Here is a 26,771-nt window from a genome sequence, read left to right on the forward strand (position 1 = left end):
TGGGTAGGCTTTGGCTGGAACTTGACTGTGAAGCTGACCTTTTCCCATTTAATACCGTTTCATCAATAAGATGCAGTATAAAGAGGGAACTGATTCATCTGCAGCATCACCTGAGGAGGCAGATGCTGGCTAACCAAGGAGTGGTAAAGGACTTGTACTAAAAAAGTTGAATAAGCCTTCACACTTTAGTTTGATATTGTGTGTTTGTAAGGACTGATGCTGGAGTAGAGAAGCAGGTACAGGGAGTCAACTTTAATAAGGAACAAGACAGGAACAGCGTCAGCACACGGGTAAAACACAACCACATAAGAACATTAATCCTGAAGCAGGGAACAGATAGATATAGTGGAGGTAATGGCACAGGTGATTAAGTCCAGGTGAGTCCAATAATTGCTGATGCGCGTGACTGGGGGAAGGCAGGTGTAATGATGGTGGCAGGTGTGCGTAATGATGGGGGGCCTGGCGCCGTTGAGAGCCAGGAAGGGGGAGCAGCAGTGAAAGTACCCCCCAAGACGGCTTGCGAGCCGGGAGGCGTAAAACCCTGGTGATCCGGCTGAGGCCTGAGGTGGGCAAGAGCCAACCGGGCAAGAAAACCTTTGAGCCAGCTAAGGCGTGGAAGTTGGACGAGCTGGCTTAGGCATCCCTGGTTCTATCGGCGTCACCACCAAGCGGAAAGCCAGCACTCCCCGATGCTTCGTTTGATGGCTTCAGGATTCTGTAAGGATGGACGCTGGAGTAGAGAAGCAGGTACGGGGTACAACGATTAATAAGGAACAAGACATACAAGCATTAATCATGAAGCAAGGAACAGACAGATATAGGGGAGGTAATGACACAGGTGATTGAGTCCAGGTGATTCCAATAATTACTGACGGGGTGACGGGGGAAGGCAGCAGTGTGTAATAATGGTGGCAGGAGTGCGTAATAATGGTGGCAGCAGTGCGTAATAATGGTGGCAGCAGTGCGTAATAATGGTGGCAGGAGTGCGTAATAATGGTGGCAGGAGTGCGTAATAATGGTGTCAGGAGTGCGTAATAATGGTGGCAGCAGTGCGTAATAATGGCGGCAGCAGTGTGTAATAATGGCGGCAGCAGTGCGTAATAATGGCGGCAGCAGTGCGTAATAATGGTGGCAGGAGTGCGTAATAATGGTGGCAGCAGTGCGTAATAATGGTGGCAGGAGTGCGTAATAATGGTGGCAGGAGTGCGTAATAATGGTGGCAGGAGTGCGTAATAATGGTGGCAGGAGTGCGTAACGCTGGGGAGCCTGGCGCCGTTGGGCGCCTGGGAGGGGGAGCAGGAGTGAGTTTTATTTTGTCATTGTATTGAATACTGGGTGAAGTTTTTATTTTATTTGTATTAAATATATATAGGTGTAGACACTTATGTACAAGGATATCTCACACAACTGTTACACTTCTCCACTAAACATTGGTGTACACTGACTGGGGACCAAGACAGGGACATAATGTGAGACAGAACTGTTAATGTACAGGGAGGGGGTGGTTTCACCAGTTACACATAAAAGAAGTTGGTATTATGTTTAATCCGTCGTAGAGTAACGACCAGGGACAAGCCTAACTGTGTTGCAACCAGCCCCGTGATGGGTAGACCAGTTAATGAATGAAAATGATCCTTTCCCCTGGCTTTATAAAGAATTGTCTCTGTCATTGTCACAGGTTGCTACCTGTCTTTTACCCCTCTCTGATTGTATCTCTTTCTCTCTGATAGTTGTTCCCTCTCTCTCCTAATGGCTGTGCAGGAGCACAATGACTTTGTCAACGTTGGTAAGGAAGAAACTGCCATTGGGAAACGCCAGTCTCTCGATCCCAAAAAGGTGAGTATCTACATTCTGTTATTATACTCTGCTTGAACAATATTCTATTCATTGGCATAAATAAGTGGGTGGGGAGAAAAGTATGGGATACTTGATGGAGGAGCATAATTAATTAGTCAAAATTGTAATGGAATAGCAAATCGAATTTGACACGTTTCCCACAATGTAACCCTGTATAACAGCTGACTACATTGCTGTGTGTCTGTCTGTATGCCTGTCGTTGACGTTGTCTGTGTGTGTGACTTGTTGCGTTCCAGTACCTCTCTCTGGATGGGAACAGTCTGACCATAGCTGATCTGGTCCGTTTGGGGAAAGGCCTGTTCAACATCAAGGTATGATTAAAGAAGACCATGCTTCATCATAGTCCAATCAGACCGTTTTCAGCCGTGCTGGCCGACTACTGTCAGTTAACATTTGGACTCTTCTGTTTTGGCACCCAGCTGACCACCGAGGCTGAAGGGAAAATCAATGAAGCCAGAGAAGTGATAGAAACCATCATAAAAGAAAACCGAGGTATGTATAGATTAATAAAATATATAGATAAATAGAATATATAGCTATAGATTAATAGAATATCTAGATATATATTAATAGATTATATAGCTATAGATTAATAGAATGTGTGATTCTACATGTGTTTATATGTCTCTTTATGTCTATCTGTGTGTTCTTCCCCTGTAGTTGTCTATGGCGTCAACACAGGGTTTGGGAAATTTGCCCATATGCTCATTCCAAAGGATAAGCTCATGTAAGTTGTTTATTCACTAGCTGGGAAGAACTAGTCTTTTCCCATCTGAATAAACATTGTGAACTAGATCTGTTTGTCTATCGCTAACTGTCAGAATCATTTATTGACTGCGTGTGCGTGTGTGTGTGTGTGTGTGTGTGTGTGTGTGTGTGTGTGTGTGTGTGTGTGTGTGTGTGTGTGTGTGTGTGTTTGTCTTCAGGGAACTACAGATGAATCTGATTCGATCTCATAGTGCTGGTGGGTTACCATGCTTATATAAACCCGTGCTTCTACACCTGCATTGCTTGCTGTTTGGGGTTTTAGGCTGGGTTTCTGTACAGCACTTTGAGATATCAGCTGATGTACAAAAGGCTATATAAATACATTTGATTTGAGTATATGTCATTATAGTACCTCTATGTCAAAGGGACAGATCAGGCCTGCCCTTGACTAAATTGCACCCCTGGTGTAATTGAAATACATATACACATATCGAAACGTGTGTGTGTGTGTGTGTGTGTGTGTGTGTGTGTGTGTATGTAGGAGTGGGCACCCCATTGAGTGTAGAGAGGACCCGTATGCTACTGGCTCTGAGGATTAACGTTCTGGCCAAAGGGTACAGTGGCGTCTCCATGGAAACAGTCCAGGCTATGGTCAAAGCCTTCAATGGTAAACCCAGTCTACAATAACAACATTCATTGAAATTCTGATTCAACAGTTTGACTAATAGCAAGCGTGAACTCTGTGGGTGTGTTTGTGCATGTGTACGTGTGTGATTGTGTGTATGCATGTCCTGTCCAGGTACATTGAGTTTGTGTGTGTCTGTGTGTGTGTGTGTGACAGATCTCTCTCTCTCTACTCCCCCAGCCTCCTGCCTGTCGTGGGTGCCAGAGAAGGGAACGGTAGGCGCTAGTGGAGACCTGGCCCCCCTGGCCCACCTCACCCTGGGCCTTATGGGAGAGGGCAGGATGTGGTCGCCTCAACGCGGCTGGGACGATGCCAAAACAGTTGGGTTACCCACAATGCCTCTCTCTCTCAACCCAAAGACACACCTCAGAGAACCAATGTGTTTTAGTTAGATGAATGACTGAGATAAAATGTATACATTAAGGCCCCTAACTCGTTTCCTTCGTTTTTCTTTCTCCTCTCCTTTATTCTTTCTTTCCTCCTTTTCCAGGTACTGGAATGTCATGGACTCACACCTTTGGTTCTGAAGCCTAAAGAGGTACGGTGCTAGAGCTGTAGTTTTTGCTATTTGTTGGATTTTCTATCAGGCATTGATTAAGTTGTCTTGTATACTGATGATTGATAACTGGGGTTAGATGATGTCATATCTGGGATATAATCGCAGTAGATGGTGTGATAGTGTTTTATCGTGCAGGGCATCGGTCTGATCAACGGGACTCAGATGATGTCATCTCTGGGATATAATCGCAGTAGATGGTGTGATAGTGTTTTATCGTGCAGGGCATCGGTCTGATCAACGGGACTCAGATGATGTCATATCTGGGATATAATCGCAGTAGATGGTGTGATAGTGTTTTATCGTGCAGGGCATCGGTCTGATCAACGGGACTCAGATGATGTCATCTCTGGGATATAATCGCAGTAGATGGTGTGATAGTGTTTTATCGTGCAGGGCATCGGTCTGATCAACGGGACTCAGATGATGTCATCTCTGGCGGCGGAGGCAGTGGAGCGAGCTGTGGGCGTGGCCAGGCAGGCTGACATCATCGCTGCCCTCAGCCTGGAGGCCCTGAGGGGCACCACCAAGGCCTTCCACAGCGGTCAGACACACACACACACATAGTGAATTCACTGTTGGAGCTTTGATAAAGCTATAAGAAGTTACCTGTTCCATTCCATTGTGTACTGATTTGTTCTGCCATTCCAGACGTCCATGCCGTGAGGCCACACCCTGGTCAGATAGAGGTGGCTCTGAGACTCCGCTCTCTACTCCACTCGGACGTCTTCCCCTCCCAAATCTCTGGTAAAGTCAGGCAGGCGAAACACACACACTCCATTTTTCTGATGATTTTGTGTCCAAATAAAGACATTTACTTCTTTGGTGGGAATCTTAACAGTGCTGTTTGGTCATTTCCAGTCTCTGACTTCCTTTGTTGTGTTTTCCTGTAGATAGTCATAGAACATGTGACCGTGTCCAGGATGCATACACCCTCCGCTGTATCCCACAGGTAGTGTGTGTGTTACAACTGCAGTGACGGGCTGGAGTGAACTAACCCTACTACCAGTGTTTATTTGTGTCTCTCTCCTCTCTTGTAGGTTCATGGGGTGTCTAATGACACCATAGCCTTTGTTAAGAGCATCCTCACCACTGAGCTCAACAGTGCCACTGACAACCCTGTATCCTCCCACTAAGTTACATTGTTATATTTACTTGAAGACGTCATGTCTTTCTTTGATCTCCTTTTAGACCCCTCCTGTGATTATATAAGTTCACCACAAGGGGGAGCCCTTGGACTAGCCCACATGGACTCATAATGTTGTCCCAAATATGAAACCTTAACTCTCCTCCAGCTGGTTTTTGCAGAGCGAGGTGAGACTATCTCTGGGGGTAATTTCCATGGAGAATACCCAGCCAAGGTAGAGTCACAGACAAACAGATTCACTCCATACAATGAACTCCTCGGTTCCTTCAGTACTGTTCCCCCTCTTTCCTAGACTGGTCATAGATATGTTTGTACTGCCTTACCAATGATCACAGGAGTTAGCAAGGCAGCACAAACTGATCTAGGACAAGGCTAACCCTCTCTCTCCCCCAGGCTCTAGACTACCTGGCCATCGGGGTCCATGAGCTGGCCAGTATGAGTGAGAGGAGGACAGAGAGGCTGGTCAACCCCTCCCTCAGTGAGCTGCCTGCCTTCCTGGTCCAAGACGGAGGCCTCAACTCTGGTTTCATGATTGCACACTGCACTGCTGCTGCTCTTGGTAGGTGTGTGTGTGTGTGTGTGTGTGTGTGTGTGTGTGTGTGTGTGTGTGTGTGTTCACACAGAAAACGTTAGTGTGTGTGTCTGTCTCTGCTCCCCCGCAGTATCTGAGAGCAAGGCGTTGTGCCACCCGTCCTCCGTGGACTCCCTGTCCACCAGCGCAGCCACTGAAGACCACGTCTCCATGGGGGGCTGGGCCGCTAGGAAGGCCCTGAGGGTGGTGGAACACGTAGAGCAAGGTAACTCGTAGAGTACAGTCACATGGCATTAGTGTGTGATCTGCTCGTCCCATCAAATATCATGCATACAGAGTTAACCATGAGAATAAAAAGGCATCGCTGCTTTTCAGTTCTGGCCATAGAGCTACTCGCTGCCTGTCAAGCCCTGGAGTTTCTCCGCCCGCTCAAGTCCACTACCCCTCTGGAGAAAGTCCATGAGCTAGTGCGTACTGTTGTCAGGTACGAATCATGAGAATGTGGATCTCTGATTCGAGGACTGCCCAATGTTGTTGTTCTGGAAAGGTGTGGGGAGAGTTCTACAGCACATCAGTTTATTCTTATTTCCCATCAGGCCTTGGGATCATGACCGTCAAATGAGTCCTGACATCGAGGCTGCTCACACGCTCCTCAGGGAGGAAAAGGCAAGAGACTCACCCCATCTTAGTATTATATTTGTCATTCCAGCTAATTGATAACGAGGCAGATAAAAATGAACTTCTCTGTTTATGTTTCTCACCCGTGGCCTTCTCTAGGTGTGGGAGGCGGCTCGGCCATACATGGACCAATACCGAGACAGGCTCGGTCTGAAACCACTCCCACTGGATGACTAGGATAGTGACTCAAGTATTTCATACTTCTACTGTATGATTCCAAATCCAAGATTCAAGTTTATTAAAGGTTATTAGAGATATACAGTGCAAACAATACATGAGCTTAAAAAACTAAAATGTTGCTTATATTATCTCATTATCAGAAATTCCTCAGAAATGTAACTCCCAGATATGAATCATACCTTATGAGCCTGGAGAGGTCGTATATCTTCTTATGGCTTACAATGCTGGTGGACCCAAACAACCACCACCAGCAATTACATTACAGTGAAATATTCTCCCTGGTGTACTGTATGACGACAGGTTATGATTATTCTACATTTACTAAATGTACTGGTCAATTAGTTCAGTTCAGAACTCAGTCTGGGTGATTGACAGGAGAGATGAACAGAAGGGAAGAGTTTTCACCTTTATCAATGCCAGGGCCAAGGAATGGACAGACTCTCAGTGAAGGTGCAGCCAGTGAAAGAGTAGATATGAGACCTGGCCTCCACATCATAAAAGGAGACCTGATCCTCCTCATAATCCACAAACACCCCCACCTTCTGGGGCTTCTCTCTCAGGTATAAGGAGACACGGGGGGAGGTACAGGCTGAGTACTTACTCTCATCCCTCAGGACCACAGCCCAGTATCCATTTAATGGGCTATTTGTGATGTTCCCCTTCCTGTTGGTGGACTCTCTGGCCACTCCTAAAGTCCACATGGTTTTCATCTGAACATTCACCTCATAGTAAAATCTCCCTGAGGAGAAACCCTCCTTTCCTAGAACATTAAAAACTTGATCAAACCTATTTGGATTATGTTATGGGATTTTTATGAATAATGACTAAATTATGTATACATTTAGCTTAGAATTATAACTAAACAGAATACTACTCTGTTACTGTATGAATCATATTATAGTCATAATACTGAATATAAGCTGTGTAGTTTTAGTCAAGAATTAGAACAAGGACTTTCTGTTCCTTGTTAGAAACGAATGGAGCTATCGTCAGACGGGCTGGAATACTGTGTTCCTTACAGGACATTCTGTCCCCACCCAGGGAGGGGAGAGACCTTGGGCTTGTAGTAGATTGTTTAACAGGTGGCAGACAATGTGAGAAGCTTTGAACTATATTGCCATTGTATCTGAGGGGAGGGGGGACATTTATGACCAAATGTGAGGTATATAAACCAATGTACATGGTATTATGACTCGAGCCCTAGGGAATAAACGCTATTGATTAATTTTGAGACTGATCTTCGTCTATTTTATGCAAATAAGAACCTTACAAATTCTTAGAAACGGACAAAGTGTTTTGCTTTGTTATAATTGTTTTGGTTAATGAACAAATAGGAATGAAATTCCTCTAACAGATTATAAGGTTTATTAAGCCGTGTGTTTCCATGTTTCACCTGTTTCCCATCCTCAGACATGATGAGGTAGGGTTGTGTTGTATCAGTGTTGCATCCAGAGTCACATCTACTGCATACTGCTGAATCTTCTTCAACTCAGCATCACACAACATCTTCACTTCACTTAAAATAGTCTCCTCCACTTGAGACACAGCTCTCCTCACAGTCCCCACACACATATCACTGTGAACACTGATTCTAGACCAGTCCTTGGTGGGTGGAGGGGTGCAGAGGGATGGACAGCTCTGTAGGAGGTGGAGGTGGTCCTCAGTGTGTGAGAGCTGCTCCAGTTCAGTGCTTCTCCTCTGTAGCTCAGTGATTTCCTGCTCCAGGTCTTTAATGAGCCCTTCAGCCTGCCTCTCTGTTGCTTTCTGCTTCCCCTCAATCACCTCAATGAGCTCAGTCTGGCTTCTCTCAATGGAGCGAACCAGAGCAGTGAAGACCTGTACACTGTCTGATACCTGTGGAATGTTGTGCCACTCTTCTTCAATGGCTGTGCGAAGTTCCTGGATATTGGCCGGAACTGGAACACGCTGTTGTGTACGTTGATTCAGAGCATCCCATACATGCTCAATGGATGTCTGGTGAGTTTGCAGGCCATGGAAGAACTGGGCCATTTTCAGCTTTCAGGAATTATGTACAGTTCCTTATGACATGTGGCCGTGCATTATCATGCTGAAACATGAGGTGATGAATGGCACGACAATGGGCCTCAGGATCTCGTCACGGTATCTCTGTGCATTCAAATTGCCATCAATAAAATGCCATTGTTGTCCTAAGCTTATGCCTGACCATACCATAACCCCACCGACACCATGGGGCACTCTGTTCTCAACGTTGAATTCAGAAAACTGCTCGCGCACACAAAACTATACACGTGCTCTGCGGTTGTGAGGCTGATTGGACGTACTGCCAAATTCTTTAAAACGACATTGGAGGTGGATTGTGGTAGATAAATTAACATAACATTATCTGGCAACAGCTCTGGTGGACATTCCTGCAGTCATCATGCCAATTTGCACGCTCCCTCAACACTTGAGACATTGTGCTGTGTGACAAAACATCACATTTTAGTGGTCTTTTATTGTCCCCAGCACAAGGGGCACCTGTGTAATGATCATGCTGTTTAATCGGCTTCTTGATATCTCACACCTGTTAGGTGGATAGATTAACTTGGGAAAGGAGAAATACTTACTAACAGGGATGTAAACACATTTGTGTACCGATTTTGAGAGAAATCTGCTTTTTGTGCATATGGAACATTTCTGGGATCTTTTATTTCAGCTCATGAAATTTGGTGTAAATAAAAAAAGGAAATGTGAATGGTAAATCATGTAAATCTCATCTTCAACTTCTTAAACTCTCTACTCACCTGTAAAGAATGTTTATGGGATCATTTCTCTGTCCATGCTTTCAAAGGGTAGGAGACTCAGTGTAGAGTCTGAACGTATAGCTGTTTAAGGGATTTCTGAAGTTCTGGAGAGTGGTCCTGTACACAATATACTGTCTCTCTACTTTAGTTTCACTTCAGCAAAGTGATGTTGATATTTTATTTTATTTAACCAGGTAGACTAGTTGAGAACAAGTTCTCATTTGCAACTGCGACCTGGCCAAGATAAAGCATAGACATTCGACACATACAACAACACAGAGTTACACATGGAATAAACAAAACATACAGTCAATAATACAGTAGAAAAAAAGAAAACAAAAAGTCTATAAACAGTGAGTGCAAATAAGGTAAGATAAGTAAGGCAATAAATAGGCCATGGTGGCGAAGTAATTACAATATAGCAATTAAACACTGGAATGGTAGATGTGCAGAAGATGAATGTGCAAGTAGATATACTGGGGTGCAAAGGAGCTAGATAAATAAATAAATACAGTATGGGAATGAGGTAGATAGATGGGCTGTTTACAGATGGGATATGTACAGGTGCAGTGATCTGTGAGCTGCTCTGACAGCTGGTGAGGGAGATATGAGTCTCCAGCTTCAGTGATTTTTGCAGTTCGTTCCAGTCATTGGCAGCAGAGAACTGGAAGATGAGGCGACCAAAGGAGGAATTGGCTTTGGGGGTGACCAATGAGATATACCTGCTGGAGCGCGTGCTACGAGTGGGTGCTGCTATGGTGACCAGTGAGCTGAGATAAGGCAGGGGCTTTACCTAGCAGAGACTTGTAGATAACCTGTAGCCAGTGGGTTTGGCGACGAGTATGAAGCAAGGGCCAACCAACGAGAGCGTACAGGTCGCAGTGGTGGGTAGTGTATGGAGCTTTGGTGACAAAACGGATGGCACTGTGCTTCTACACCTGCATTGCTTGCTGTTTGGGGTTTTAGGCTGGGTTTCTGTTGGGTTTCTGTACAGCACTTTGAGATATCAGCTGATGTAAGAAGGGCTATATAAATAAATTTGACTGCATCCAATTTGTTGAGTAGAGTGTTGGAGGCTATTTTATAGATGACATCGCCGAAGTCGAGGATCGGTAGGATGGTCAGTTTTACGAGGGTATGTTTGGCAGCATGAGTGAAGGATGCTTTGTTGTGATATAGGAAGCCAATTCTAGATTTCATTTTGGATTGGAGATGCTTGGAGATTGGAGATGCTTAATGTGAGTCTGGAAGGAGAGTTTAGTCTAACCAGACACAGAGGTATTTGTAGTTGTCCACGTATTCTAAGTCAGAGCAGTCCAGAGTAGTGATGCTGGACGGGCAGGCAGGTGCGGGCAGTGATCGATTGAATAGCATGCATTTAGTTTTACTTGCATTTAAGAGCAGTTGGAGGCCACGGAAGGAGTGTTGTATGGCATTGAAGCTCGTTTGGAGGTTAGTTAACACAGTGTCTAAAGAGGGGCCAGAAGTATACAGGATGGTGCCATCTGCGTAGAGGTGGATCAGAGAATCACCAGCAGCAAGAGGGACATCATTGATGTATACAGAGAAGATAGTCGGCCAGAGAATTGAACCCTGTGGCACCCCCATAGTCCGGATAACAGGCCCTCCGATTTGACACACTGATCTCTATCAGAGAAGTAGTTGGTGAACCAGGCGAGGCAATCATTTGAGAAACCAAGGCTGTCGAGTCTGCCAATAAGAATGTGGTGATTGACAGAGTCGAAAGCCTTGGCCAGGTTGATCAATACGGCTGCACAGTAATGTCTCTTATCGATGACGGTTATGATATCGTTTAGTACCTTGAGCGTGGCTGAGGTGCACCCATGACCAGCTCTGAAACCAGATTGCATAGCGGAGAAGGTACAGTGGGATTCGAAATGGTCGGTAATCTGTTTGTTAACTTGGCTTTCGAAGACCTTAGAAAGACAGGGTAGGATAGATATAGCAGTTTGGGTCTAGAGTGTCAACCCCTTTGAAGAGGGGGATGGCCGCGGCAGATTTCCAATCTTTGGCAATCTCATACGATATGAAAGAGAGGTTGAACAGGCTAGTAATAGGGGTTGCAACAATTTCGGCAGATCATTTTAGAAAGAGAGGGTACAGATTGTCTAGCCCAGCTGATTTGTAGGGGTCCAGAATTTGCAGCTCTTTCAGGACATCAGCTATCTGGATTTGGGTGAAGGAGAAATGGTGGGGGCTTGGGCGGGTTGCTGTGGAGTGTGCCGGGCAGTTGACCGGGGTAGGGGTAGCCAGGTGAAAAGCATGGCCAGCCGTAGAGAAATGCTTATTGAAAATCTCAATTATATTGGATTTATCAGTGGTAACAGTGTTTCCTAGCCTCAGAGCAGTGGGCAGCTGGGAGGAGGTGCTCTTATTCTCCATGGACTTTACAGTGTCCCAGAACTTTTTTGAGTTTGTACTACAGGATGCAAATTTCTGTTTGAAAAAGCTAGCCTTAGCTTTCCTAAGTGCCTGTGTGTATTTGTTCCTAACTTCCTTGAAAAGTTGCATATCACGGGGACTATTCGATGCTAATGCAGAACACCACAGGATGTTTTTGTTCTGATTAAGGGCAGACAGGTCTGTGGGGAACCAAGGACTATATCTATTCTTAGTTCTACATTTTTAGAATGGAGCATGCTTATTTAAGATGGTGAGGAAGGCAGTTTTAAGGGATAACCAGGCATCCTCTACTGATTGGATGAGGTCAAAGTCATTCCAGGATCGCCTGGCCAGATCGATTAGAAAGGCCTGCTCGCAGAAGTGTTTTAGGGAGCATTTGACGGTGATGAGGGGTGGTCGTTTGATCGCAGACCCACTACAATGCAGGCAATGATCGCTGAGATCTTGATTGAAAACAGAAGAGGTGTATTTGGAGGGCGAGTTAGTTAGGATGATATCTATGAGGGTGCCCGTGTTTACGGATTTGGGGTTGTACCTGGTAGGTTCATTGATCATTTGTGTGAGATTGAGGGCATCAAGCTTAGATTGTAGGATGGCTGGGGTGTTAAGCATGTCCCAGTTTAGGTCACCTACTAGCACGAGCTCAGAAGATAGATGGGGGGCAATCAATTCACATATGGTGTTGAGGGCACAGCTGGGGGCAGAGGGTGGTCTATAGCAAGCGGCAACGGTGAGAGACTTGTTTCTGGAAAGGTGAATTTTTAGAAGTAGAAGCTCGAATTGTTTGGGTACAGACCTGGATAGTAAGACAGAACTCTGCAGGCTATCTTTGCAGTAGATTGCAACACCGCCCCATTTGGCAGTTCTATCTTGGCGGAAATGTTATAGTTAGGGATGGAGATTTCAGGGTTTTTGGTGATTTTCCTAAGCCAGGATTCAGACACGGCTAAGAAATCCAGGTTGTCAGAGTGTGCTAAAGCAGTGAGTAAATCAAACTTACGGAGTAGGCTTCTAATGTTAACATGCATGAAACCAAGGCTTTTACGGTACAGAAGTCCACAAATGAGAGCACCTGGGGAGTGGGAGTGGAGCTTGGCACTGCAGGACCTGGAATAACCTCTACATCACCAGAGGAATAGAGGAGAAATAGGATAAGGGTACGGCTAAAGGCTATACGAACTGGCCGTCTAGCACGTTCGGAACAGAGAGTAAAAGGAGCAGGTTTCTGGGCACGATAGCATAGATTCAAGGCATAGTGTACAGACAAAGATAAGGTAGGATGTGAGTACATTGGAGGTAAATCTAGGCATTGAGTAATGATGAGAGAGATATAGTCTCTAGAGACGTTTAAACCAGGTGATGTCATCGCATATGTACGAGGTGGAACAACATGGTTGGTTAAGGCATATTGAGCAGGGCTCGAGGCTCTACAGTGAAATAAAACAGTAATCACTAATCAGGACAGTAATGGACGAGGCATATTGATATTAGAGAGAGGCATGCGTAGCCAAGTGATTATATGGGTCCAGTGAGTGGTTGGGCTGGCTGGGGGCACGGCGATTCAGACATGCTCCTCCTCACCAGATACTGCTGTGTGATTCTTTTCCTGGAACAGTTAACTCTTTACATGGCTGAACTGTAACGGATCATTTTTAACTGTCATATTGATTAAAACAGTATTGATTGACATCCCGTACCAGGAATAAATAAAATCTACTTTTACCCCTGGTTATAAAAAATTAAAAAAACATTATTTAGCCATTATTTAACTAGGCAAGTCAGTTAAGAACAAATTCTTATTTACAATGACGGCCTACCCCTGCGACACTGGGCCAATTGTACACCGCCCTGTGTGACTCCCAATCCCGGCCGGATGTGATACAGCCTGGATTTGAACCAGGGAATGTAGTGACTGAGTTGCATTGTCTTAGACCGCTGCGCCACTCAGGAGCCTTAAATTACAGTAGCTCATGGTGTAATCATTCAGGTGTGTGAAGAGGTCGATGACAACCAGAAGGTATTGGGTCATTTGGATTTTTATTCAAAGGATTTACATCACATTAAAGCACATGGTATTAGTTTGTCCACGTAGAAAAGAGCTGACATTAAGGGCACCTCTCCTCATGGTTCAAAAATGAGGGAGCAAAAAAACATCCCATTACACCTCCCAAACCTGCATAAAACAATCAATGTACAAAAACAAACTAAGTGTTCCAATTAGCATTAAAAATAAAGTATCCTAAACTGGTTGAAAGATGTACTCCAAACCTTGTGGCACCTCATGACTACGTACTACATTTATACATTTACATGACAGGGTTGTGGTGGTTAACACATCCCTTCCCACCCATAACAGCTCCCCTCCAAGACCTCATGTCCTTCTGATGATTGCCTTTGACCTTTTGACGGAGGGGTCATACGCTCAGCCTACGGTTAGCCTTCAGTCACCAGGCCTGTGTCTGTGCGGTCGATGGCCTGCCGCGGTCAGAGCAGGAGCAAGGCCTCGTCATGAGAACTGGATCTGCTGCACGCCAGGAATCTACAGGAGCAGACAGAGGCAATGGAGAGAACAGTCATGGATATGTCGTAATGGTCTAGTTCTGGTTCAAATGTCACTTGTCTGTTGATATGATGCCACTTACCTGTTGATATGAGGTGGTGTACACCATGACGTTCTGCTGTTGGCCGTCGGCTGTTATTATTCCGGCTGGCAGTTGATTCGCTGGAATAGAGGGAAGAGGACATTACGAAACCATCCACAGCACAAGACCATAATATGCCATTTAGCCAAAGCAACTTACTTATGCCTGCATACATTTTACATATGTATGCATGACTGTAAAGCCTCTACTTTAGTATTAGATGACAAAATTGAGACCTGTTCTGAACCACTTACTGAAGCTGTCGTCTGTAAGCTCCTCCCCCAGGCCTTCTCCCACCGACACACCTGGTATTCCCTTCTCCCCCTTCATCGCCTAGGAAACAACATATTGTGAGAGATTAAATAGCATGTGATGTGAGATTGTTCATGGACACTTGTGATTGTGTGTGAGAGACTAATTGTCAGAGCAGAATTAGTGTTTAGTCGCACCTCTCTGAACTTCTGTAGGTAGAGTTTGAGGGGCTCCACATACATGTCGAATCCCAGGGTTGACATGGCAAACAGGATGTCCTCTCCGTTGATGGTCTTCCTTTTCTCCTGGTGGCAGCGCTCACTGGCCTCCGACGTGATGAAGCTGATGAACTCACTCACACACTCCTGCACACACTCTTTGGCGTCCTTCGCTATCTGTGAGACACACACAATTTAGGACAAAGAGGAATAAGACGAGGAGAACATTTCTGGGTCGTATTCACTTGGCACCAAACGGAGAAGAACAAAAAACAGACTGAAACAGGGAGGGACTATCTGAACTTGTCCAATAAGAAACTTTTGGTTTTCTGTTAGTAAACGTTTTACTATGGTGTACATTAATGAATACGACACAAGTCTTGCTCTCACACAGCCTACACACACACACACACCATGGTTACCTTCCCGGTCTGTGGGATGCCGTTCTTCATTATGCGTGCCACGTTAGCGATGGGGAGGTAGATGTCCTGCTCCCGGAAGTTCTCTTTCATGCCCCCGTCATCATGGTCGTTCAGACTCTCCTCTCCATCATCTTCATCACACGCATTATTACGTGGAAAACATGGATAATTGATTGTAGGCATTAGGTACTGACAGTGTTGCATTGAGATGTAGAGAATGTGATAATGTAGTTGTGGCTGCATTGCGTGATGTATTGTCTCTACCTTATTTCCCCTTGTGCTGTTTGTTGTCTGTGCCCAATAATACTTGTACCATGTTGTGCTGTTACCATGCTGTGCTATGTTGTCTTAGGTCTCTCTGTGTAGTGTTGTGGTGTCTATTGTCGTGATGTGTGTTTTGTCCTGTTTTTATTTTAATCCCAGCCCTGTCCCATGCAGAAGGCCTTTTGCATTTTGGTAGGCCGTAATTGTAAATAATAATTTGTTCTCGACTCACTTGCCTTTTTAAATGATGTATTATATATATATATATTTAAATGACACTACATTACATTTTGATTGGGGGATATTCGATTCATGATATGCGCACACCTAGTTCCCCAATTAGGCTTGAATTGGTCAACTGATGTCTCTTACCATCTTGAGACTGGAGCACATATCCTCCTGACATGTATTCTCCAGAGATGCCTAACGTTAGCTGGGAGGCGTCGGTGGTGGAACGGTCTTCTTCCATCTGGAGCAAAGGACATGGTTTCCTCAAATAGCTGAATTGTTGTAAGGCACTTACTGTTAACTGGCTAGTTAACTAAACATGAATGTTAAGCTAGCTGGCTAAGTGTTCGCCAGGTTAGGTTGCTAGACAACTGTTAGCTAGCATGTCTACCGAATTAGTTAATTTCGCTGACCAAGTGGGTGGTTGTTTGCTAAATGGGAAGCTAGCAAGCTAACGTTAGCTAGAAAATGTTTCGTGCAAAATATAATTTGGACAAAGGAAGCAATGGCTTTAGTTTGGTTGCCATTTGACCCTCACACATTTTTATTTCGACTATTGTTGCAACGAAAGCATTCTGGGTACAATTTAACGTTATCCTATAGCCACGTTGGTTGTCTCATTGCAAGCCCTCTCTGCTCACAATGAAATCCCATATCGGAAGTTCGCATTTCGGCCTGTTCTTTGTATTGAAAACGGAGGCAGGGGGACATGAAGCTAATTCATAATTTTTACGAGACTTCCTGCTCTCAAACTCCTAAACGCAACAATCGAAATTAGTCAGAGACGGACATTTCCATTCGAGCTAACGAGGAATTGGTTAGCAATCATTGGCCGGAGCCAGGCACAAACCTGCAATGAAGCCCTGGTTGGTTACCTTCTCAAAACGGCCGTTGGTTGGACAGAAAATGGCTGCAAAAGAACCAGTCCCAGCGCGGAGCTACGCGTCCTCCAAAAATACAGTGCACCACCTCCCCTGACCGCCATGCGGCCGTTCTGTCGATGTGTCACCCTCCCACTAAATGATACCTAGTAGCTACAGAAGTGTATAAAGCTGTTCTACTCAAAAGCGACCCTCCCTTTCTCTATGTGCATTTGTTACCATTATATTGTTGAAATAAAACATTTGACTGATACAATGTAATGGTGAGTCCTCATGCAGTATGCCTGTTATGATTATAGAAGAACAGGGTGTTTTCATTACATATCAGACCTAGTGCAAAATTGTATTGCATTTAATATATAGATTTTTTAAAATTTGATTTCACCTTTATTTAACCAGGTAGGCTAGTTGAGAACAAGTTCTCATTTACAACTGCGACCTGGCCAAGATAAAGCATAGCAGTGTGAACAGACAACAACACAAAGTTTCACATGGAGTAAACAATAAACAAGTCAATAACACAGTAGAAAAAAGAAAAAAAGAGTGTATATACATTGTGTGCAAAAGGCATGAGGAGGTAGGCGGATAATTACAATTTAGCAGATTAACACTGGAGTGATAAATTATCAGATGGTCATGTGCAGGTAGAGGTACTGGTGTGCAAAAGAGCAGAAAAGTAAATAAATAAAAACAGTATGGGGATGAGGTAGGTAAATTGGGTGGGCTATTTACCGATGGACTATGTACAGCTGCAGCAATCGGTTAGCTGCTCAGATAGCAGATGTTTAAAGTTGGTGAGGGAGATAAAAGTCTCCAACTTCAGCGATTTTTGCAATTCGTTCCAGTCACAGGCAGCAGAGAACTGGAACGAAAGGCGGCCAAATGAGGTGTTGGCTTTAGGGATGGTCAGTGAGATACACCTGCTGGAGCACGTGCTACGGGTGGGTGTTGCCATCGTGACCAGTGAACTGAGATAAGGCGGAGCTTTACCTAGCATGGACTTGTAGATGACCTGGAGCCAGTGGGTCTGGCGACGAATATGTAGCGAGGGCCAGCCGACTAGAGCATACAGGTCGCAGTGGTGGGTGGTATAAGGTGCTTTAGTAACAAAATGGATGGCACTGTGATAAACTGCATTCAGTTTGCTGAGTAGAGTATTGGAAGCTATTTTGTAGATGACATCGCCGAAGTCGAGGATCGGTAGGATAGTCAGTTTTACTAGGGTAAGTTTGGCAGCGTGAGTGAAGGAGGCTTTGTTGCAGAATAGAAAGCCGACTCTAGATTTGATTTTAGATTGGAGATGTTTGATATGAGTCTGGAAGGAGAGTTTACAGTCTAGCCAGATACCTAGGTACTTATAGATGTCCACATATTCAAGGTCGGAACCATCCAGGGTGGTGATGCTAGTCGGGCGTGCAGGTGCAGGCAGCGAACGGTTGAAAGGCATGCATTTGGTTTTACTGGCGTTTAAGGGCAGTTGGATGCCACGGAAGGAGTGTTGTATGGCATTGAAGCTCGTTTGGAGGTTAGATAGCACAGTGTCCAAGGAAGGGACAGAATATATTATTGTGTATTCACATAATTACAGTGATATTTATATCCATGCGTTTGCCTGTTTTCACCACGAGTGAACGCCATCGCAGCACCTTATGCGTTTGTGTACTATCCCTTGACAAAATCGGCACACTCGCTGATGGTTGAATCAGACATTTCAGCGAAACTATTTGGAAAAGTTCACCGCTATAACTTACTCCTTCCAGAATCATCTTGAAGGATAGAATATACTAGAACTTTCCAACAACACGTTCCGTTGGTGGGACTCATATTTTTTAAAATTTATTTGCGCAGTGTGTTGGTAAATATATATTAAGCTTCTCTTTAGATCCTGTTTCTCTACGAAATCAGATTATTTAAAAAAATGATTTGGACCCATCAAATATTTAATTATTGATAACCAATAGTATAGCCAAAGATGGTTTAGAAATGCTGTGGTATAACGTTCAGTGCAGCTCTGATTTTATCCACCAGGTGGCTACATTGCACCAACATAAATTGAAAAGATGCAGTGCTGAACTGTAAACTTCACGAGTCCCAGTCGAATTGATTGGCATAATATCATAAACGGTACAATGATATGTGTTTCTGCTGCTGATGCAAATGTTTGTTGAAAAATGCCCTAACTTGTATTTTTACACCCCTTCACTATGTTTCACTCTGAGACCGCTTGCCGATCAAATTCCAACCCACTATGGATCAGACATGGATGTTGAAATGGGTGTGGATATAAAGGATGTTTTTATGTTGCAATAGAAGAGCTCCTATAACAATATCTGAAAGGTTGTACAAATCTCTGTGGACACAACAGAATTCTCCTTTCCACACTGCCTGCACCACCTTTGATAGAAACACCCCTAGACTGAAATGTTAAATCGTTTTAAAGTTTTTTTTTTTAAGAGGGCATAATGTCTTTCAAATTCAGAGTGAAATGAGGTGACACATTTTCTCAGGGGTTATTGAAGGAGTGATGTGGTGTGCTAATATTCACCCAGAGAGACAAAGAAGCACACTTCAAAGAAGTCTCGTTGTGCCCAAGGTTGTGATTTAGCCTCATTTCCTTCTCTAATGGAAATGTCAAACAGCTAATGCTTACTGTATGACTAGTATGGACCGTAATGCTTTCTCTCTCCCTGTCGGTCTCTGTCTCTGTCCCCTCTCTTCTATAGGCATATGAGGTGGAGGACCTGACTGCAACAGACATCCCCTGACTGCTCTGTGTGTCTAGACACAACACCTACAGTACTGTCTGTGTCTCTTCCTGTCTGTCACTGATCTACCACCCTCTTTATGGATCTGTCTCACCTTCTCTTCTAGTCTTGCTCTTTTTTAAGAGGAATTGTTCTTTTAATTATGTTTCAAATTCAGAGAAACTCATTAATAACAATTATTTGAGTTGAATCCATTCTCCCTGCAGGCTTCTTAATGATCTTTCTATCTTATATGTCCATTTGAATCTCTTTTTGTCCTTTCTGGGATTTGCAACCCTCTTTAAAGATGAGATATTCCATCTCTCTACATGTAGTCAACCTGCATAAAGATGTGTTAACCCCAATTGGCTGTGAGCCAGCCTACACACACTAACTCGTTTAATCAGGAGTCATCTGATCTGGCCAATACTCACAGTGTGCCCAAGCATACTGTGATAATTATCATTTAAATTGATTTTATGCTAATGATATGAGCTGTTATATTCTGAAATCCAGAGATAAGTGGAAATGAGAGGAAGGAACTTGACAGTGAGAGGATTTGGGATTTTACTTTATCTGACTGACACCTCTCTTTACCCTCACCCACTTCTCTGTTCCTATTCTCCCTTTCTTTTTCCCCTTTCTTTTTCCCCTTTTCTCTTTCAGGATGCTGCTGGCTTTAGGAGGAGGGCTTGGTGGCTCCCACCCCTAAAGGCACTAAATGGGGTGTGTGATGCAGACAGTGTTTTCACCATATTGTCTATTACTTCATTACATAATGCCATTTTGCGCTCAATCATTTTCTGAGTGGTTATTGACTTTCACTGTCCGCCAGGTCTAGCTGGTTCCAGTGTGAACGTGGGCAGTATTCCCAGGAACCTCCTGCACCAAGCCTCTGCTGGGAAAAGCCCTCCAGGATGCCCGGAAGTACGGCTGGAGGTTTGAGTAACAGGGTGAGATTCGGAGAGGGTCTGGGGCTGCAGTTACAGTGCATGATATGTATTTGGGGCATCAGTTCTATTATATAGATATGTATTTTGTTCCATTGAATCAATATTGAATGTGTGTGTTATCTTTAGTTATTTGCGTCCTATCCAGAGTTTAAATGCTAGTGGTTGATTAGATGTGTGCGTTGCTATGTGTTCATATGGTCTGTTGCTATTTGTTATAATGGTATGTTGCTATGTGTTATTATGGTCTGTAGTGTCCCATGGCTGGGGTGAAATGGTGGAGGCGGTACAACAACGTGAAGTCTGTGAGCTTCGAGCTGAGGAGGGAGCTGAGGGACAGTGACGTCACCTACCTGAACACCCATGGAGAGATACTGGAGCCACACACTGTACAGGTCAGCATGGGGGAGGGGCTTCTGGACAGGTGAGAATAATGGGAGTAGAGAGAGGTCTGGACAGTTGGACAGGGTGGTGGTGGGTGTTGTGTACAGCTAAGCACGAGGAAGCAGCTTGGATACGGGACTTCAAGCAAGGATTCTCTGTGTTTCCTCATGGGATTTCGATAGTAACGGCCCTGGTCAGTGATGTCATGTCACTCTGTGGCTGTTATCCAATCAGGCGACAAGATGTCAACGGGTGGAGGACCTATCACACAGCAGAGACACTCGTCATTGCCACGGGGGACAGGGCACAATACCTGAACATACAGTTGAGGTCGGAAGTTTACATACACTTAGGTTGGAGTTATTAAAACTAGTTTTTCAACCACTCCACACATTTCTTGTTAACAAACTATAGTTTTGGCAAGTTGGTTAGGACATCTACTTTAACATGACACAAGTAATTTTTCCAACAATTGTTTACAGACAGATCATTTCACTTATAATTCACTGTATCACAATTCTAGTGGGTCAGAAGTTTACATACACTAAGTTGACTGTGCCTTTAAACAGCTTGGAAAATTCTAGAACACGATGTCATGGCTTTAGAAGCTTCTGACAGGCTAATTGACATAATTTGAGTCAATTGGAGGTGTACCTGTGGATGTATTTCAAGGCCTACCTTCAAACTCAGTGCCTCTTTACTTGACATCATGGGAAAATCATCCACACAAGTCTGGTTCATCCTTGGGAGCAATTTCCAAAGATCTGAAAGTACCATGTTCATCTGTATAAACAATAGTACGCAAGTATAAACACCATGGGACCAGCCGTCATACCGCTCAGGAAGGAGACGTGTTCTGTCTCCTAGAGATGAACGTACTTTGGTGCAAAAAGTGCAAATCAATCCCAGAACAACAGCAAAGGACCTTGTGAAGATGCTGGAGGAAACAGGTACAAAAGGATCTATATCCACAGTAAAACCGCCATAAAAAAGCCAGACTACTGTTTGCAACTGCACATGGGGACAAAGATCATATTTTTTCGGATGAAACATAAATAGAACTGTTTGGCCATAATGACCATCATTATGTTTGAAGGAAAAAGGGGGAGGCTTGCAAGCCGAAGAACACCATCCCAACTGTGAAGCACGGGGTGGCAGCATCATGTTGTGTGGGTGTTTTGCTGCAGGAGGGACTGGTGCACTTCACAAAATAGATGGCATCATGAGGCAGGAAAATTATGTGGATATATTGAAGCAACATCTCAAGACATCAGTCAGGAAGTTAAAGCTTGGTCACAAATGGGTCTTCCAAATGGACAATGACCTCAAGCATACTTCCAAAGTTGTGGCAAAATGGATTAAGGACAACAAAGTCAAGGTATTGGAGTGGCCATCACAAAGCCCTGACCTCAATCCTATTGAACATTTGTGGGCAGAACTGAGAAACGCATGTGAGCAAGGAGGCCTACAAACCTGACTCAGTTACACCAGCTCTGTCAGGAGGAATGGGCCAAAATTGACCCAACTTATTGTGGGAAGCTTGTGGAAGGCTACCTGAAACGTTTGACCCAAGTTAAGCAATTTAAAGGCAATGCTACCAAATACTAATTGAGTGTATGTAAACTTCTGACCCACTGGGAATAAATCATTCTCTCTACTATTATTCTGACATTTCACATTCTTAAAATAAAGTGGTGATCCTAACTGACCTAAGACAGGGAATTATTACTAGGATTAAATGTCAGGAATTGTGAATAACTGAGTTTAAATGTATTTGGCTAAGGTGTGTGTAAACTTCTGACTTCAACTGTATGTGTTTGGGATTTTAGTGCTTTAAATGTCTTTACTCTTTGAGGATATTATCTTTCCTTTAAAGCAGGGATAGTCAACTCCAGTCCTCTGGGGCCATCCCTAGAAAACACAGCTGATTAAACCAATTATTGGAGTCAGGTGTGTGAGCTGGGGCAAAAGCACGACAGCAGCCTTGGAGGACTGGAGTTGCCCATCCCTGCTCTAGAGGAACACTTCTCCATGTTCATTCAGCTTTTTCCACCCGGTGTAGGTATATTTGTGTGTGTTTTTTCTGTATATTATAGTGTGTGTGTGTTCTGTCACCTCCACAGGAGCGTGTGGTAGGTCTCCATTTGATGGGGCCCAGTGCAGGGGAGGTGATCCAGGGCTTTGCTGTGGCTCTGAGGTGTGGTCTGATCAAACAGCAGCTGGACAAGACTTTGGGACACCTCTGTGGGACTCCACTCTGTTTGTGCCCAGGTCAGTACGCCAGTTTCCTTTCCTCTCCATTGCACTAACTAATGTATGGTGAACAATCCGGCACAAAATGGCCACCGTATATTATCAAAAGTCCAGCAGTCCCAGATCAACTGTCTCTGATGGTTTGCTTGCTGCTAATGCTCCCTGTGTGAATTATTCATAGACTTACATTACAAACCACATCACACACAGTCCATTTCCTATAAGCTAATACAGGATGGAGTCCTCAGCCCAATGTTCTGCTGGGCTGCTTTTCACTCTCCTGACACTTTGAAAACTTTCTTAAGACTTCAATAGACTGTTTAATGGAGTTTGTAGAAAACTTTAGTTTCCAACAGCAGGGAAGATGGGATTTGAGAAGTGTGATATTGCACATTAATGGTTCACAGAGGTTTTATAACAGTAGTGCTGGGTGGGGTGGGTTTTTGTTTGGAAAGTGTCTGAACTTCACACACACATGTTTTCTCTCTCTTGAAAGGATGTTGAGTCTGTGTTGTTAAATGGTTATTAATTGTGTGTCTCTCCCTCAGGTGTTGACCAAACTGACAGTAACTCAGCGTGCCACTGACACCATGATGGTCAGAGGGAACTGCTGAGGTTAGCCCCCTGCTGTCAATCACTGTTGTCCAAGGCAACGGTACAGATAGCAGGGAGAAGCCAGTCAGAACATCCTCATTGTTGTGTGACGGGCAGCTATCAGCCGTCTAATGACCTCTGAGTCCGGAGCCTGATTGACAGGTGGGCGGGGACTGACACTGTTGCTGCTGGCCCTAGACACTGGGGTCACTTCCTGTTTACATGTTTTTTTCTTCTCTTTTAAACTCTTTCTTTTGCCATATTAATGAACCAAACTTTGATATTAACCTGCGGAGGCACCTCTGACACTTTTCAGCTGTGAACTCTGCAGTCCATATGAATACTCATTAGTCTGTGACTGTACTGACTCAGTTTAATGGCTGCTGAGTAGCGATAAAGCCCTGATTGAGCATTTAAATACTGTAGAAACACAGTTCATGCTTTTATGCAGGGTTCTGTAGCTATGGGCTGAAGGGATTTAAGTGCCATAATGTAATGTACTGAACAGATCGAGATTAAACTATTATCAGAATGAAGAAATATTCATTAATAAAATGCTCTTACTTTTAATTAAAGTAAGTGGTTCACATAGGGATACATTAACCTAAGATTACAATCTCTTTTTCTCTCTCTCTCACTATCTCCATTTGTCATTCTCTCTGTCTCAGTTCTGCAGGACATAGTGACTGACTTAAACACTGTGATGAATATTCACAGGGATCATTAGTAAGGTCTCTCATACTAATGGGAGGCTACAACACCTAGAATGATATATAACCCCCCCCCCCCTAATAAGGCTATTATCATCCATCACTTCAGACACAAATGTTACCTACAATTCAGACTAAGCACGTGTGTGTGCATGTGTTTGCGCTGTTTCTCTCTCTTTTATGCAGATACTTTTTCACCTGTCAGCACATAATCACCAGGATATGTCCCCGTGGAACATTGTAGAGGCATGCTTCACTAACTATTAGTTCTGCTTGAGGAAGACATGTTTTATTACTGCTTACAGTACAGCTTGTCCTCTAGACAACCGTGCTGTTTATTCCTTATGCAGACACATTGAGCATTCAGAGACTGAGACTGATGTACCAATAAGGGAAAGTACACCAGTCTACAAACGCTATTAGAATATAATTAGATCAATAGGAGGAAAGCAGAACAGTTTCTGTCTGGAGATGTATTTGATATCACCCAGAACAAGTTATTAGGAATTACCATTCATCTATGTCTTCAATTGTCCTAGTTATGATCATATAACGATACATTGATTCACATGTTTGTCACTTTGCTTTGGGATCTTTTCAGAAGTTGTTTCCATTGGTTTTTAGAATAGATCACTGTGGACTTGCTCAATAAAGATCCACAGTGAAGGTGTCCTAATACCCATAAAACCTAGCAGTCAAACAGGAAAATGGTTCCAATCGTTTTTTCCACCATTCATTTTTCCCATTGTGGTTTTTAGAAACACTTAAAATAAAGGCTGTGTTTCATGTAGACTTACCATGGCATGACATTTTGATAACCATGTAAATCTCTTTCAGACAAGCCCCATATTTTTTGGGGTGGGGGGGGTTGCCTGTTTTGCATGTTATTTTGGCATTAATATGTGTCACATATCAGTTTGCAAACAATGTAAAAGAAAATATAGAAATATCATTGAGTTAATAAAGCTGCATACAAACATAGTCTCTTTTTTGTTTTCTTGAATAAGTGTGTTCTGTGGGGCAAGCCAGCAGAAAATACGAAGCGTTGCGCTGTGATTGGCTTAGTATTCTGTCACTCATGGGGACACTACTTCACCGTGAAGTCTAACTGCGGACTTTGAAAATTCTAGCCCCTTGGGTGCTGCCATAGAGTTACATTAAAAGTGCCCATCCAAGAAGGCTCAAGGCCATTGGACACAGATAAAATGTGACCAAATCATACTTTCAAAAACTTAGCTAGCAGTCATCATCTTGAATCAAGTTGACAGTCTATTGGCAAATCCTTTTCAATCCTTGTCATATGAAGAGAAATAAGGAAGAGAAATTATAGATCAAACGTATCGGTGCTCATCGGCCATTGGACATAAACATTACACAACAAGTTGGAAATCTCAAATTGAACAATGAGTGGTTTGGAAGGAAGTGAACACAGCATAACAAGGTGTGTCCAAAAATGTATTGTATGCTGCTGCATAAATGATGTAATATGCCAGGGAGATATGTAAGACAGTAATACTAAGTGTATGTTCTGTAGTAAGCTGTTAGTAGCCCATGTCCCTCACGCGTATCATCTGGTCCCTTTTCCCCTCTTAATTTCACCTACTGTTCGGACTCTGTGATGCACATGTAGCCTATAGCCTGTTTTAGAGAAATGTAATCATTGAATATTGTAAGAGCTTTCATTGTCTGCTTATATACTCCCATTATTTATCCTACTGTTCTGACTTGGTGTACAGGGAGAATACTGTAAGAATGGCCCATGCTCTGAATTCTGTCGCTGTACATTTCCAAAGTGCTGAACAAATAGTTATATTGACAATATCCGTCCTAGCTCGCTCATGAATGTCTTAATCTAAATTACGGATTCCCTCTTATCTGCTCGTCGTCCCATTATGCCATAATTTGTACATCTCAAATGTCAGTAGAAACCACATTTGTTTAAACAAACAAGTCAGCCATATCAGCTATGATTTTAAGAAGGCAGTAAATGAGGCTGAATTAACTGTTTCGCTGCCAGACAAGGCTCCACTGATAGCCAGTTGTAGCAGTTGTAAGGTGTTGGGAGGTGTTGGGACAGCTTTATGTAGGTCCTAACAGTTTGTGGGCACCGTTTGTCACCGTTTTAATGCAATAAATATATTGTTTAGTGTTGTGTTGTGTAGTGGCTTTGCTGGCATGCATAATTAGTTGAATTTTTTTGTTTGCCCCACCAAGATTTACATGCTAAAATCGCCACTGATGATGACTCACACTGTGGTACTCTATGGCAGGGTTTAACAAACTCGGTCCCTGGGCAACTGGGTGCACGTTTAGGTTTTTGCCCTAGCAATGCACAGCTGATTCAGATAATCAAAGCTTGATGATGAGTTGATTATTTGAATCAGCTGTGTAGTGCTAGGGCAAAAACCCAAACTCTTTTCTATGGCTACTTTGAGAAAAATAATAATAATCTGTCAACCACTGACACTAGGTGGTGCTATAATACCCATACCCGTAGCATTGAGGAATTACTACATTGGCATACCGTATCCTCCTATGGCCTCTGCAAGACTGGCAAGGCAACGTCCAACGGGTAAAATGTGTCAATTTTAGCCATGTCATATTCAGGTAAAACACATATATATAACTCTCACTAGCCTGATTTGACAACATTATTTGATTGACATTCAATCAACTCAATTGATTTGTCTTGCAATT

At 43.7% G+C, this 26,771-nt stretch overlaps 2 protein-coding genes across 5 annotated transcripts; one reads left to right on the top strand and one right to left on the bottom strand.

The window, feature by feature from the left end:
• Window positions 1-1,616: 1,616 nt before the first annotated feature.
• On the top strand, window positions 1,617-7,574 carry LOC109910334 (histidine ammonia-lyase). The gene is made up of 18 exons (XM_020509504.2): window positions 1,617-1,836; window positions 2,094-2,168; window positions 2,277-2,349; window positions 2,518-2,584; window positions 2,784-2,821; window positions 3,107-3,232; window positions 3,431-3,570; window positions 3,741-3,788; window positions 4,203-4,350; window positions 4,458-4,553; window positions 4,700-4,758; window positions 4,847-4,927; window positions 5,102-5,167; window positions 5,347-5,512; window positions 5,616-5,750; window positions 5,861-5,969; window positions 6,082-6,151; window positions 6,263-7,574. The coding sequence occupies exons 1-18, from the start codon at window positions 1,750-1,752 to the stop codon at window positions 6,338-6,340; spliced, it is 1,662 nt and encodes a 553-aa protein (XP_020365093.1). The 5' UTR covers window positions 1,617-1,749; the 3' UTR covers window positions 6,341-7,574.
• A 5,976-nt stretch (window positions 7,575-13,550) lies between these two features.
• LOC109910335 (nuclear transcription factor Y subunit beta-like) lies at window positions 13,551-16,576 on the bottom strand. 4 transcript variants are annotated; one of them, XM_020509508.2, is made up of 7 exons: window positions 16,434-16,576; window positions 15,703-15,799; window positions 15,067-15,197; window positions 14,624-14,821; window positions 14,429-14,507; window positions 14,175-14,254; window positions 13,551-14,071 (listed from the first exon to the last, which is right to left on the bottom strand). In XM_020509508.2, the coding sequence occupies exons 2-7, from the start codon at window positions 15,797-15,799 to the stop codon at window positions 14,039-14,041; spliced, it is 618 nt and encodes a 205-aa protein (XP_020365097.1). In that variant the 5' UTR covers window positions 16,434-16,576; the 3' UTR covers window positions 13,551-14,038. The 4 variants fall into 4 exon arrangements, with proteins under 4 accessions (XP_020365097.1, XP_020365096.1, XP_020365095.1 ...); XM_020509507.2 differs by having other exon boundaries at window positions 16,409-16,576; XM_020509506.2 differs by having other exon boundaries at window positions 15,058-15,197; window positions 16,434-16,553.
• Between the last annotated feature and the right edge of the window lie 10,195 nt (window positions 16,577-26,771).

This window comes from Oncorhynchus kisutch, linkage group LG19 (assembly GCF_002021735.2).
Source record: "Oncorhynchus kisutch isolate 150728-3 linkage group LG19, Okis_V2, whole genome shotgun sequence".
In the NCBI taxonomy this organism is placed as follows: Eukaryota; Metazoa; Chordata; class Actinopteri; order Salmoniformes; family Salmonidae; genus Oncorhynchus; species Oncorhynchus kisutch.

What these genes read in the sequence shown, in the direction of transcription:
- LOC109910335 (XM_020509506.2), bottom strand. Translation starts at nt 15,799, where the DNA reads ATGGAAGAAGACCGTTCCACCACCGACGCCTCCCAGCTAACGTTAGGC. An exon ending in ACCTACAGAAGTTCAGAGAG is followed by an intron (nt 14,508 to 14,623) that starts GTGCGACTAAAC and finishes GTTGTTTCCTAG; the next exon opens with GCGATGAAGGGGGAGAAGGG. An exon ending in ACACCACCTCATATCAACAG is followed by an intron (nt 14,072 to 14,174) that starts GTAAGTGGCATC and finishes CTGCTCCTGTAG; the next exon opens with ATTCCTGGCGTGCAGCAGAT.
- LOC109910334 (XM_020509504.2), top strand. Translation starts at nt 1,750, where the DNA reads ATGGCTGTGCAGGAGCACAATGACTTTGTCAACGTTGGTAAGGAAGAA. An exon ending in ATTCCAAAGGATAAGCTCAT is followed by an intron (nt 2,585 to 2,783) that starts GTAAGTTGTTTA and finishes GTTTGTCTTCAG; the next exon opens with GGAACTACAGATGAATCTGA. An exon ending in GCTGGGACGATGCCAAAACA is followed by an intron (nt 3,571 to 3,740) that starts GTTGGGTTACCC and finishes CTCCTTTTCCAG; the next exon opens with GTACTGGAATGTCATGGACT.